Source organism: Quercus robur, chromosome 5, assembly GCF_932294415.1.
Source record: "Quercus robur chromosome 5, dhQueRobu3.1, whole genome shotgun sequence".
In the NCBI taxonomy this organism is placed as follows: domain Eukaryota; kingdom Viridiplantae; phylum Streptophyta; class Magnoliopsida; order Fagales; family Fagaceae; genus Quercus; species Quercus robur.
In genome coordinates, this window is record NC_065538.1 from 24,171,704 (window position 1) to 24,186,043 (window position 14,340).

Consider the following 14,340-nt stretch of genomic DNA (forward strand, 5'->3'; position numbering starts at 1 on the left):
GCTACCACCCCTTTTCCTTTGTGGTTAGGCAAGGGGTTCCTCTGTACTTCTGGCTCCTTCTGAGTGAGTTCCAAGGTTCCTTCTCTCAACTTTTTGTGGAAGAGTCTGCGAAGGGTCCAGCAGTCCTTAGTGGAGTGCTTCACATAATTATGGATTCTGCAAAATAAAGGATTCTTCCTTTCTTCTTCGGTTGGTGGCCTGGACACAGTGAATGGCCTGACAACCCCATCTCCAATCCATTTGTCTAGGACATGGCTTAACTCCTCAGTTGTGCATGGGATCACCGGTGGTTTCTCAAACACCTTCCCATCTGGTCTCTTCCTTTTCTCTCCTGCTGATGCTGTCATAGCTTGGGACGCGGGCAGCCTTTTTGTTCTCATGGTTTACGCCGTCCTTCTGGTTCTCTGTAGCAGGTCAGTAAACTGTGTGATAGATAAATTTTCAAGGTTGAGCCTGTAATCAAAAAGCATGTTGGCTATATAGGTTTCCACGAGCTCCTTTTCTTCATGGTCTCCATAGCAGTCTAGGGACACATCTTCGAATCTTTTAATGAATTGAACAGGATCTTCTCCAGGTCTCTGCCTCACCATTTGCAGGTTCTGGAAAGTGATTTTGTCTTCACCAGGGTAATATTTGGCGCAGAATTTTTCCATCATCTCATCCCAGGTCTTGATGGACCCGGGTCTCAGCGTGGTGTACCAAGTGTATGCCCTATCCACTAAGGATTTGGCAAATTCCCTTAGACATAATTCTTTGTCTCCTGCATAGGGGCCCATAGTGTGGACAAACCTGCTCACATGTTCCACGGCACTTCCATTCCTCCCATCGAAAGGATGGAACTTTGGGGGTTCGTATCCCTTAGGATATGGTTTGCCAAGAAGTTCTGGAGGGAACAGGGGATCCTGAGAGAATTGCTTGGGGATCCCTGAGAGTTTTTCCCTTTCTTGTTCCAAGAGGGCATTGACGTCTGCCAGTGTCAAGTACTGAGGGTTGGCTCTTCCTCCCACTGCTGACCCTCCTTCTGACTGTGTCCCATCTTGGTGGCCAGTAGGGGGAATATTGTCTCTGATTTCCTGTGTCCTGCCTTCTTTGAGAAGATGAACTTCTTGCTCTAGATCCTTTAACATTGTTGTCATCCTGGCCATTAGGTCTGGTTCCTGTCTTGCGTGTCTTTGTTCTGACACAACCTCCTGTTCTACCAAGGGTATCCCACCTCCTTGCCTGGAGACTTCCTTGTTTTCTCCTACAGGCTCAGAGGCCGTAGGTGGCACATTAGTTCCTTTGCTGTTTCTTTGTCTTGGAGGCATTCTCTGTGAAGGGGTTGTTTCTTCCTTCTTCTTTGCCCAGTCCCCAGCGGAGTCGCCAAAATGTGAGAGTGCCTTTTTCGGGATACTCAGGCCCAAGGATCCCGGGCCTGAATGAAAAGGAAGGATTTGGTGGACCGGGCCTTGACTCACCGCAGCTAACAAGCTGTTTAAGAATCAAGTGAATGCAGAGAATACTTCTGACAATATACAGAAAAAATGACAAACAAGGATATCGAAGAGTGCCAAAAATTAACAACGTAAGTTCAGAAGGAAAGAAAAACAACAGGATTAGCAAGACGATAAAAAAAAAAAAAGTGTTGTAGGGATCCTGGGAATTATGAAACAGTATTTCATTAATACATTATCTGTTTGATTACAGAAAGCTCACTAGGACGTGATACAAGGTCCACTGAAGCTCAAAAATTGCAGTCTTGAATGGCTATTTCAGCCTTCAAAACTTGCAAAGTTTGATTCTCGTTGAATCCGAGTATGTGCAATAGTGGCCTTTACAGGATATCGGGAAGCAGTATTTGTTTTTCCCTTAGTATTTTCTTTCTGCACAGATTTTTCTGATAGTTTTTCCTAGAGAATTTCTTCTTTCTTGCGTTTCTTTCTTTTTTTCTCGCTGCCTTCTTCACAACTCATCCCCTCCTTTTATAATGGAGTTTTCTTGGCGTCCTGGGGAACCGTTGGTTCCCCTGTTTTGTTCTTTTGCAAACAGAGCATGTTCTGTCCCCATCGTCTCAGTAAGTCCCTTTTCCGTTTTCTCTCATTCTTTCCTTCTCTTGGTTCTGATTCCTTCGAAAGCTTCTGGTTGGCCATCCTCTTTGGGACGTGCTGAGGTATGCCCTTCTCGACATCCCCACTTCTGGCGCCTTCTACTTTTCCGTTTCTTTCCTATTTGGGCGGAATCCTGTTCTGCCTTTTTAAAATCGTTTTGTTATCATTCTTCTTCCCTGTCTTGGTTCCCCGAGGCCTCTTCTGTCTGTGCCATGAAGGGTCGCTTGCGTTCTTTTGTTTTCTTGTTTTCTTTTTTCTGTCTTCTTTCTATCGATCTGTCCCGGTCTTCTTTTTTATTTGTGCTTGAAGGGATCTGCGCTTATTGAGGATCCTTGCTTCTCTATACTTTGCCGTGGTCTCTTTTTTGGATGCTTCTTTCTTTTCTGGGCTTCAGGATCCTCTGGGCCTTCCTTTTATTCCCCCATGGGTCATCCGTATCTATTGCTTTGGGCTTAGCCTGAATTTTTCCTTTTGGGCTTGACTTGTTCTTCCATTTTGGGCTTATTTTATTATGACCTTTTTTTAGACCTCAACACATATCAAGTGAGCCAATTGCATACCAGGGACTGTTTCAATTTGGACAGGGAAAAAAAAAAATTTCTGGTTGATACTGGTATAACGTTTCAGAATTACAACTGTGTGTATATATTTATGTAAGTATAAATTTATAAATAACATGTTTTTTTTTTTTTAAATCAAATTTTAAATTTTGTTTACTTTTTTTTTTTTTTTTTTTTTATTGTACCGGCCTAAACACCCAAAAGAGCCCTGGTATAAGCCAGTACAATCTGATTTTTTATTTTTTTTTAGTACATTTTAGAAAAGTACCGGTACTTGTTTAATGGCTGATATAATATCTTTCTCCAATACGGTATTGACTTCCTTGTAACATATACAGCAAAGTAATAATTCGAAACTTAAAATACAAAAATACACATACATGATGCTTCCCTTCAAGCTGAAGCTCAAGTTGAAGAATCATTATAGGACAGCTTCGACTTGTCGCAAAGAAACATGAAATGACTAGGGAAGAGACCTTTGGTCATTATATTTGTAATTGGAAGTGAGATACGTAACTCCAGTATTGTCACACAAAAGGGTAGGAGGTTGGATAGTCATACTTCTTTCTGGCTTTCAAACCCAACCTGTGCTGGATGCCACAGAAGAAAGTCAAAGTTCTTGGTACTCATTTTCGAAGTCTGTACGAAGAATATATCATCATGTTGGAATGCTGAGTCAAATCCTCTATTAATATCAAATTACTTTTAGAAGAGAATCTCATATAGTAAATTACCAGTTTTGCCTTTAGTGTATGGTAGGTAATTGGGGATGGAGTTCTATATTATCCAAACCTTGCAAACGGTTTGGGTTGATTGAGTTCAGTTCAAATGAGGTTTGCGTCAGAAATTTATTGGACTAAAACGAGTTGTCATTCTTATAAACCTTATTTGTACTTTGACGGATCGAGTCAACCCGAAATGACACTTATTATTTCAAATTCAAAATAAAAACTTTAAATTCTGTTTGATAAGAAATTTTTAATAATGTTGTTTGTACTTTTTGAAAATATGTGTAGGTGAAAAAGTGTATAAAAATATGTATAATATTGTTTAAACACTGAAAACTGTTATTTAAACAACGGTAACAAACAGATCCTTAATATTTCTAACGTCTTTTTTCTTATTCCTTTAATACAAATAAACGAAAAAATCACTTAAATGTGAAAGTTGAATTACAGAGAAAATCCTAAATTTTATGATATGAGTAATTCTAGTACTCTACTAGCTAGTCTAATAATTATCATCACTAATGAAGAAAACATGTATACATGTTATACATGAAACATAAAATAAGGTCAAAATCACCTTTATATAAGCTAAGTATGTTTTGAATTAGCCTTTTGCTAAAAGTTGGCAAGATAATAGTTGTACTAAAAAAATAGAGCTAGGCTCCATCGCATGAGTATGTAAGAGAGATTTTATGAGAAAAACCTACTAGTTTGTATCCATATATATGGTGTGATCAAAGATTTAAACCACAAAACCAATCGACCCCGTGCGGTATTGTGGTATTTAAACTTTCTAGGTAATCCTTGGAGTCATTGATACGGTTTTAATGAAAGGTATTTAAAAGATAAGAGTTGAAGTGCATTGGAGCTAATTATGAAGTCATGTGGTTATCTATAGGGTGTAGAGTTTAGAGTCATAGGTATGTTTCAAGTGGTTAGATTTCTATTATGTTAGATTTCTATTCTATTAGAGCATCCACATTAGTGGAGTTATAATTTTAGTTATTTGGCTCTAACAAAAGTTGCTTTATTTATTTCACCTTCTTACTTTACAAAATACCCAACATCAATGGTTTTATTTTAGCTTTCAATATAATAAAATAATATATCTACTACAATAAAATAATACATATCCATTACAATAAATAACAATTACAACAACTGCCACTGCTACTGCCACAATCATAGAATAGCAAATTATAAATTTTGATTTAAATGATCAATTAATCAAAATTATAATAATTTTGTAAAAATATTCCAAAGAACATACATACATACCAATTTATATCCACTGCTAACAAAATTCATGTTCACCATGTTCTAGTAGGATTTAAAATCTCCATACACACACCAATCAGACACTTCACAACACTCAAACCAAAGCATCACAAAACAGCTTAACAATTAATTATAATTTTGATTTAAATGATCATTTAATAAAAAATACATGCAAAAAATCTCACCCAATGCAAAGATCACTCACACATTGATAATCACACTACACTGCCAAAAAGCATGATTTTACCAATCTTATCATTCTCCAATCACAAATGAAACTTCAATAAAGACCCAAATTTAAACACATACACATCAGTAAACAAAGCAAATTGAGACCCATATACAAACACACACACACACCCAAATATAAAATCAATAGATTGGTGAAGGATGATGAATGAACAGAGCTAGGCTTCAAAGATGGGTGAGGAGGATGATGAATCAAGTCGACAATAGTGCGTGGGTCGGCGATAATGCGTGAGCTTCCGTGGCGGCGGTGAGGAGGATGATGAATCGGTGAGGATGATGGATGAATCAGTAAGAGTTTGAGGAGGATGAGAGAGAGGTGAGAGTCTGAGAGCTTATTTGAGAAAGAGAAAATGAGTGTGAAACGGCTGAGTAAAAAAAATAGAAAAAAAAATATAATATTCTAATGAGAGTGGGAATAAAAAAATAATATTTGAGTTTAGCTTTGAGCTACAGTGCACAGCCATTTATGGCTCTGTACTGTAGCAAGAAGCTAAAATTTTTTAACTATGGCACCACCATTGTAGCATGTTTTTTAATATTGGTGGTGCTAAAAATAGCAATATGGTTTTTTAGCACCACCATTACTAATGCTCTTAGTGAATTCCTTCTAGGTTTTTGGGATTCTTAGAGCAATTGAATCAGTTATTGATAAATAGAAAAAGTGTTCATTTTTACACATTTTTACTAAAAAACTACCCACATTAGTGAGTCTATAACACTGTGCATTTGCAAAATTGCTACAGTAACCGTGTAAATATACATGGTTATTGTAGCTTTGTATCCAATTAATTTATTATTTTTTCTCTCACATGTGCTCCCTCAATGCTCTCTTTACCGTGAAGAAGAAGAAGAAGAAGAAGAATAGATCCAATGTTCATCGTGAAATCCAACATCAACCTCCACCAACCCATCACCACCCAACTATCACTGGTCCACCACTACAACTCATTTCAACATCTGATAATCTAAACACAAAATAAAAAAAATCAAACCCAAAATAACTCAAAATCAACCCATACCTCACTGGAAAACCCATCCCAAACCCAACACCCATACAAGAGAGAGAGAGAGAGAAAGAGAAAGGCAGATGTTGTCGGAGCTGCTGATGTTGCCATTGTCTCTAGAGCTGTTGCCAATGTTGCCGAAGCCACTGATGCCGTTGGAGCTGATGTCCCCAAAGTTGTGTGTGTGTTGGGGGAGGGGGTTGGGATGAGAGAGGGGCTGAGATTTGAGAAAGTGAGAGTCATGTGTATTGAGATGAGGGAGATATTAATGAAGAGATATATAATAATAATAATAATTTAAATAAAATAAATAATGTATAATAAATAATCTGATATGGGTGTTTTGTAAAAGTAGTTGTGTAAAATAGAAAAAATAAGTTTTTTTTTTATATAAAATAGACAGAAATTTTTACACCTACTGATGCGATTACTCATAAAGATTTTTCCTATGAATAGGTTTATAGGCTTTCCACGTCATAAACATCTTGTTGTATTCTTTATCACTGTTTATTGCTTTAATATTGTGATTTCCATGCATGTAGTCATTAACTGGTATTAATTTTGTTTACCTAATAAGATAATTTTTTAAGTTAATTAATTCCATAATAAAATCAACTAGGGGTCTAAATATTCCTATCTCAAATACAAACGGGGTCTTAACCTCATGTTCATCAGATGAAAAAAAAAGAATATATATATTTTGGGATGCGAATATTTAGAGGGAAAATTTGGTAAAGTTGTGGTGGAAACATGTGGTTCCTAGGTGTGGTGTGTTTTTCAGTTTTTCTACTTAGTGAGTATATTGATGAGAATATTTAGCAATAATATTTGGTAAAGTTGTGGCTGAACTGGTGGTAACATGTGGTACCCAGTTGCGGTGGTTCCATTTAGGAGCATGATCGAGGTGGTTCCGTAGTAAGTGTGACAGCCATTATAGAATGGTTCCCACATATATAGTGTTGAACAAGAACACTGAGTTGACAAGTTGCGGTCAGAACATGCGTACAACCCCATGCTTTTGGCTCATGTTAGGGTTTTCCTTAATGTGGGATCCAGAGATTATAAGCACTAGTATAATATGATTAATGTAGATGAATAGTATGATTTGGGTCGACTTAACCCTTCTGTAGATGAATCTTCTTTGTCTATTTGGTTAGTTTTCTCACATATAATTTCCACACCATGCAAGCAAAGTAGCAAACATTTCGATGTCCTTTCTTGATCAAATGAAATATGCTGCAGAGTAGTGTCTCATGTTAAAGGACCTAACTTGGATAAAACCTTGGTCACGAAGCACAAACAATGGCCAGACCTAACTTTCAGTCACTAAATGGATGTGTGAACATGATCAGTGAGGCTGAAACTTGAGCCTATGGACAAGAGCTGGGACTGAACTATCATACTTAAGTTGCAAAACCAAAGCCATTCCCTAAAAGTTAGTTCTAATCTTGACCATTGCCTATATTGGTGGCAAACATATCTAGACAAGCAAAAGGTTGTGCTTGGTGGTAAAGCAGCAAAAAATGGACAGACTAGCGGTTAACACGTTTGGAAATAAAAGAGAATTAAATAAGGGAGGCAAGGGTGGTGGGGTACAGATCCCTCATCTTTTCTTGGATTATGATAAAGAGTTCTAAACCAAAAGAAAAAAATTAAGGTTTAATCTATATATTTGATTTTATTTTTCTTTTAAATACTTGATTATCGGTGAGAATCAAAGTTTAGAACTTACAAGTCCCACTTTTTTCTTCTTTTCTTTTGTCACTCAAAGTCAAGGTTGGAAAACTATGTATTTTGATTTTTTATATAGCAATATTCTTACGCGTTTCTGAAAGTCCTTGAACATACAAGGGGGAATATGATCAATTTGATTCACATGGGATTCCCCACATGAAGAATTAAGTGCTTTGCGTCCTGCCGGCAAGACCAATTCATAGTTTCATACTTTGACTCATGAGCTAGATCATATATGAAACAAAAGTAAATGATGATATCATAAAATGAAATAAGTTATTTTTAACCTTCATAATCATATCAATAAATGCACGCGATCATTCATGTTTTAAAACATATAATGTTCATATTTTAGCAAAAAGATAACATAGACTCATTTGTAATCATACTACTATATTCATGTATGCAAATATGAATGACAATTGTCAATTAATATTACATGGTAAGTTTCAATTAGTTTAATTAGTAAAATCTTTAATAGTTGAATAAAAGATTTGAGTTCAATTTCTGCTCATACCAAATCCCGTTTAATATTTTAGTTTGATAATAAAGAGCAAAAATCATAAAAACGAACACTATAGATTGAAATTTTATAAAAAATAAAAATAAAAATTGATATTACTTGGAATTTTTTTTTTTTCCTAAAACATATATACTTCCGTTCATCATGGTTGTCTAGCTACTCCCTCTTTTATAATTTATTGCAATTTGCAAGGACCCCTTCAATCAGGCAAATCACATGGCTTGTTCCCAATCACCAAATCAGACGGCCAAGATTAAATCCCTCCAAATCAATAAACAACAACAGCCCTACGATCTGTCCCATACTTAACTTATGGTGCCTGCCTTTATTGGTGTTTGAAGGAGGCACATAGTCCCCACATTTGCCTCTCATGTGACCGACCACTAAGTCTTAGTTGACCTACATTCAAAAAAAAAAAAGTCTTAGTTGACCTGTCATTTCTTCCACTCTGTCTTCTATTCATTCACCATGTATAAGAACTAGCCGTTTTAGTCACTTTTATTATAAAATCCCATCAAGAAAAATTGTATCAAAGAGAAAATTGCATAACCAAAGAACCAAAAGAAAAAAGAAAAAAAGAAAAGCAATACCCAATTCCGAAAATAATGGAGAAAGAAGGTCTTGGACTTGAAATTACAGAGCTCAGATTGGGTCTACCAGGTGGTAGTGCGCCAATTTTAGTGGACAAGAATGAAAAGAAGAGGGTGTTCTCAGATATTTCCGGTGATCATGACAATAGCTCCACTGACTGGAAATTAACTCAAACAAAGAACCAAACTGTGGGGTGGCCTCCAGTGTGTTCATACAGGAGAAAGAATAATTTTCAAGAGAAAGATCGCCTTGAAACATCGAAAATGTATGTGAAAGTTAGCATGGATGGGGCACCTTTTCTGCGCAAAGTTGATTTGAGCATGCACAAAGGTTACTCGGATCTTGCGGTAGCATTGGAGAAGCTCTTCGATTGCTTTGGCATTGGTAAGTGCTCTCATTTTTTTGGTTCTTAAATTTTTTTTAGTCTAGGGTTGACAGTCACGACTTATAACTAAAGCTTTTGTGTAAGCTAGGTCGCAGTTTGAAACATCTAGCCATGCAAAAATTGCAATAAATATAGTTGGAATTTTATGTTTTTACAGTTCATTTATTCTTCCGAGAGAGAGAGAGGAGATGAAAATAGTATATATGAACCAAGTAACAAAATTTACCCTACAGTAATTTTATTTGTCATTTTGTTTGTGTGTGTATGCATATCCCTATCTCTAAACCTCATGTGCTTATTCACAAATGTCATTAGTATTTTTACCCCTTTTTCTTTCTTAACAATAGAAAAGCCACGGGTATTCATGGGGGAAAATGAAAAATATGGCATGGATTCAAAAAATTTTAAGAAATTCGATCCTTTTCAAATAAACTAACCTTTTCTATATGAAAAATTTGTCAACTAATTTTGAAGAATTTTATTCTTGATATTAATGTGTATCAAATTTGTTGTCCAAATTAAAGTATCTTTGAAAAATTAATTATTTGCAAAATTAATTTACAGTTGATATGCAGGTGAACAATTTATGTAAATTGAAAATTGTATAAAATAGATTAGTCATTAACCAAGTCTCTCGCCATTGGTTTTTGTAGTTTAATGATACTTTTTTTTTTTTTTTTACCTTTGAAACGTTAAACACTTGTGTATATAATTTTTTGAAGAGGAGAGTCTTCAATTGATCCAAATAAAACAAAGAATAAGAACAAAATTACACTAATTAAATCCCTCTTCTCTTTGTATTAGTTAAGATAAATAATCACTCTCAAAAAAAAAAAAAGAAGACGGCATGAAATGGTGGTATATTATGTGTTGACAGGCGAATCATTAAAGGATGCGGAGAATTCTGAACAAGTTCCCATTTATGAAGACAAAGACGGCGACTGGATGCTAATGGGAGATGTTCCCTGGGAGTAAGTCTTCCCAACTAATATTCATATATACATACTTTTCTTTATTGAAATCATCACGTCTATATTACGCCAAATATAGCATTTACATTTACAAGTTCCAATTACATTCACATTGCATATATAAATTGTACAAATTAATCTACTAATAGCTTATTTCCTAGGAGTAATTATACAAGATTTTGGGATTATAATAATGGTGTATTCTCTCCTTTCATATAATGTAGTATCTTATAAATTAAATGTATGATGAGATCTACTATTTGTATGAAAAGAAAGATTATTATACTTTCAAAATATTGTAAGTTTTTCATTGTGAGATTTACTATTCATGTGAGAAGAAAGACTATTATACTCTCATTTTTTTTTTTTTTTTTTTTTCTAAATTGTACTCATACATATGCCGATTGGGGAGGGAGTGGGGATTTGGGGGGGGGGGGGGGGGTGGTGTTTCAACATTCTAGATATATGAGAGTTAGGAGCTTAATAATGAACATTTAACTCTAGTCACACAAATGTATTGTCTAGTGATCTCTTGCTTCCCCCATCCCAACATTTTCTTTAATTTTCTTACAAGTAAGACCAAGGGATTTGAACATAGGTTTCTCAACTTTTAGAAAAACAAGAAAATATTATTGAGAAACAATTTTTTTTTTTTTTTTTTTGAGTAAAGACAATAGAGAGATACAAAACATTTAACTTACCGTAATTATATTTATATTATATATTCAGTATATGCATCATCTCTCTTATAGTATGTAAACCATATATATGCATGAGTAAATATTGAGAGAAAATTACCTTTCCCTTAACATCCTTGTCTTTATTTCTTTTCTTTTTATTTATTTATTTATTTATTTTGATCCTCATTTATATAAAGGGGCATATTAAGTTAGCGTAACTCTATGAATATTTTATCACTGTAACTTTGAATTTGATTAATATTCTAAAAATCTTACCTTTACTATGCACATTTTCATTCTTATTAACATGCACATCAAATTTCGTGTTGATTATATGTTACTAACAATTTTATCAATAAACTCATGTTTGGTGTATAAAGTTATAGTACATAAAAAGAAAAGAAAAAAAATCTTAACAATTTATTAGGGGTGTCAAATTAGTGGATTTGGTTGGACATAAATGGGTTGGGTAAATAAAACCATTTAATTTCCTCGTCATAGTTAATCTTAGATAGCCATTCCGTGATGTCATTTTTGGTCGACAAGAACATATTAAGCCTTAATCCACATGTCTTAATTCTTAAGCCTTAAAATTAAGATATCTCAAAACGTTATTTCTCGTGAATCCAAATCCCAACACTTTCTCATCTGCTTTGTTTTTCATCTAGTGAATTTTAGTAGACATGCTAATTATGAGTCAATTTGACCCAACCCGACAAGAAGAAGGTTCTTATTTAGTCAATTCTTGGTCCGTGTTTACCAAGCAAAGGTTCCTATAGTGCACCTAATTAATTGAGTGGGAAAATAAATAAATAAAGCACCTTTGTTATTATTCTATGTTTGAAACCAAGTGGAACCCCTAGAAAAGCTAGCTAGTTGCCTCAAAATTGAGACCAGAATTACCATAATAAAAGCATGTCTCTGATGATGAAATTAAGCACTAATCCGACAAAAACCAAGAATCAACTCACAAAGGGTCAACTTGAGAGTGTGTATTAGTCTTAATTAAAATACCTTAAAGCATAATAACTTTCTTTAATTAGTCTACAAAAGCGGCATGCTTACTAGGGTTAATTCTTGGTCTCCTAGTAAGAAATTTACACACTTGAGAACATTTTTTCCCCATCAATGAAGAAGATAGTGACACAGATTCAATAAAACATCAAAGTTGTACACCCTTATGTTGGACCACGTGCAACCCACATGATTGAATTCCTCATGATGGTGTTGCATTGGTGACAGTATTGTCCTTCAAGACCATACCTGGCCCAGCCAAAACACGCATTATTAGGAAGAAGCTTCTTGGCCACATTTTCAAAGTTGATGAGCAAATTACAATTGAAAAATATGCCACAAAATTTCTTTGGACCTTTCACCATAGATGATCATAGTAATTAACATATTTTATTACATGCTTGTTCATCAACAAGTTATAGCTCAATTAAGTTCTTCTCAGCCATTTTTATCCTTCATATTAATTAATTCATGTGATTATCATTTTTTGCAGGATGTTTATTGAATCATGCAAGAGGCTTAGGATCATGAAGAGATCAGAAGCCAAGGGTTTTGGACTGCAGCCAAAGGATTCTGATCATAAAGGAAATTCAAAAGATGTGGCTAAATAAATAATGGCTCGAGAAAGAATTTAACTACATTTCCATGTCTCTCCTAAATGTTTTTTCAGTTTAATTGATGCTGGTTTATTTATTTGGTTAAGCAGACACTTCTTTGTTTTAAATCACGAACGTGATACTTATTTTGGTGTAATTCAATCTGGGATAGGACCCTAGATAGAAAAGATATATATGTTGTCTCGTCATAATTGACGTACTATTAATGTATGTTCTTAACTACAATGACAATTTGTTCTTTATTGTGGATTATTTTGCACGTACCGATGCTAACACGATAGTGATATGACACAAAAGTCATTGCCCAACTTGGGATGATACCCGGGTGCTTTTTATGGTGGTTTTTTGACTGTCTCTTTAGGGTTTGAATAAGAATGGGGTATCCATCAACTTAATTAACTCCACACTCAACCATATAGATGAAGAGATTCTTTTTTATGTTTTGGTTGGTAATATATATATAGGTCACAAAAATCGTTTATGAGATTTTAAAATTCTAACTTTTTTTTTCTTTACATGAAGTGGGGAATTCAAATCCAAAATTTCCAAAATAGAGAAGAGTGGTAGTGCAAATGAACTATAAGACTCTTGACATATAGTACCCGTTTGGATTGGGCTGAAAGTGGCGTTTTCAGTTTTACGTTTGCAAACTTTTTTTTTTCTCCCTGCGCATGAACAATAAAATCACATGATTTTACTGTGCAGGAGACAAAAAACATTGTTCATGTACTGTTCATAGGTCCTACGATATTATTTACACATTTAAAAATTATTTTGCTACAGTGTTTTCAGTTTTCAATTTTCAGTTTTCAGTTTCAGCAACAATAAGTTCAATCCAAATGGACCCATAGTGTTATTTTAGGTTACATTGTCTTCTAGTAGTCTATCATAGAGATCTAAATTAATTGACTAAAAATTCATCTTTGCTGGCAAGGACATTGGATTGCTTGCAGTTACATGTTTTATCTCTAAAGGTTTTAGTCTTTTAGTAGGCTATTGCTGTAACTGATTAAATCTAAAGGGGACACTTTTCAACGTTCATGATTACAAATTATAGAGTATCTAATTTTCTATACATAGTTAAGTCGTGCTCAATCACAACATCATGACCTATTGGTGATGTTGTATTTTAAATAATCCCATATTATCACTAAAGATAACTAATAAATTAATAATTGTATCAACACTCGTATATTAGAAAAGAATTTCTAAATAAAGATTCTTTTGGGTATCATGCATGATATCCCTAGTTGTACCAGAACTGAAAAACTTGTAAACTCAATCTAAGACATAAGATCAAGGTTAATACTTGTTTAACCAAAGAATAATGAGAACTGAAAATGGAGAATTTCTAGAACAAAAGCCCATGTTCTAATGTTTTTAGCACATACACGAACTGCATTTGTCCTGACTAAGGGATGCACATGATTAAGGCATAATAAACATCAAGCTTTAGTTTAATTCTGGGTACAGAATCTAATCTGCATTCTCATATACCTTGCTATTATCAAAACCCAACTAACAAACCTACCATTTATCATATAGTTGCATCGTTATTGGGTGGGGGAACTTTCTTTATAAATATAAATTTATCTAGACCTACAGTATTACTATAACACAGTCCAGAACGTGTCACTACGATATATAACATTGCATCAGGTCAGATTGGAATTTCCAATGAATTGGAGGCAATTAATTTGTTAATGTATATTATATTATATTATGGGCTTTAGGCCCAATTACCTTTCTTGTATAGCACACTTGTACTTGTACTACACTTTACTTGTACCGCACACTTACGCCTCCTATATAAGGCTCTGATGTATATTCTCTCATTATGAAATACAATACAATCTTTCAGTATTTCTAACATGGTATCAGAGCCACTGCTCTGACCTTTCTTAGCAGTCTTGTCTTCA

At 34.6% G+C, this 14,340-nt stretch overlaps 1 protein-coding gene across 1 annotated transcript; it reads left to right on the forward strand.

The window, feature by feature from the left end:
* Positions 1–8,662: 8,662 nt before the first annotated feature.
* Positions 8,663–12,673, forward strand: LOC126725572 (auxin-induced protein IAA6-like). The gene is made up of 3 exons (XM_050430368.1): positions 8,663–9,138; positions 10,017–10,110; positions 12,298–12,673. Exons 1-3 carry the CDS (start codon positions 8,769–8,771, stop codon positions 12,413–12,415), a joined length of 582 nt encoding a protein of 193 aa, XP_050286325.1. The 5' UTR covers positions 8,663–8,768; the 3' UTR covers positions 12,416–12,673.
* Positions 12,674–14,340: the final 1,667 nt, after the last annotated feature.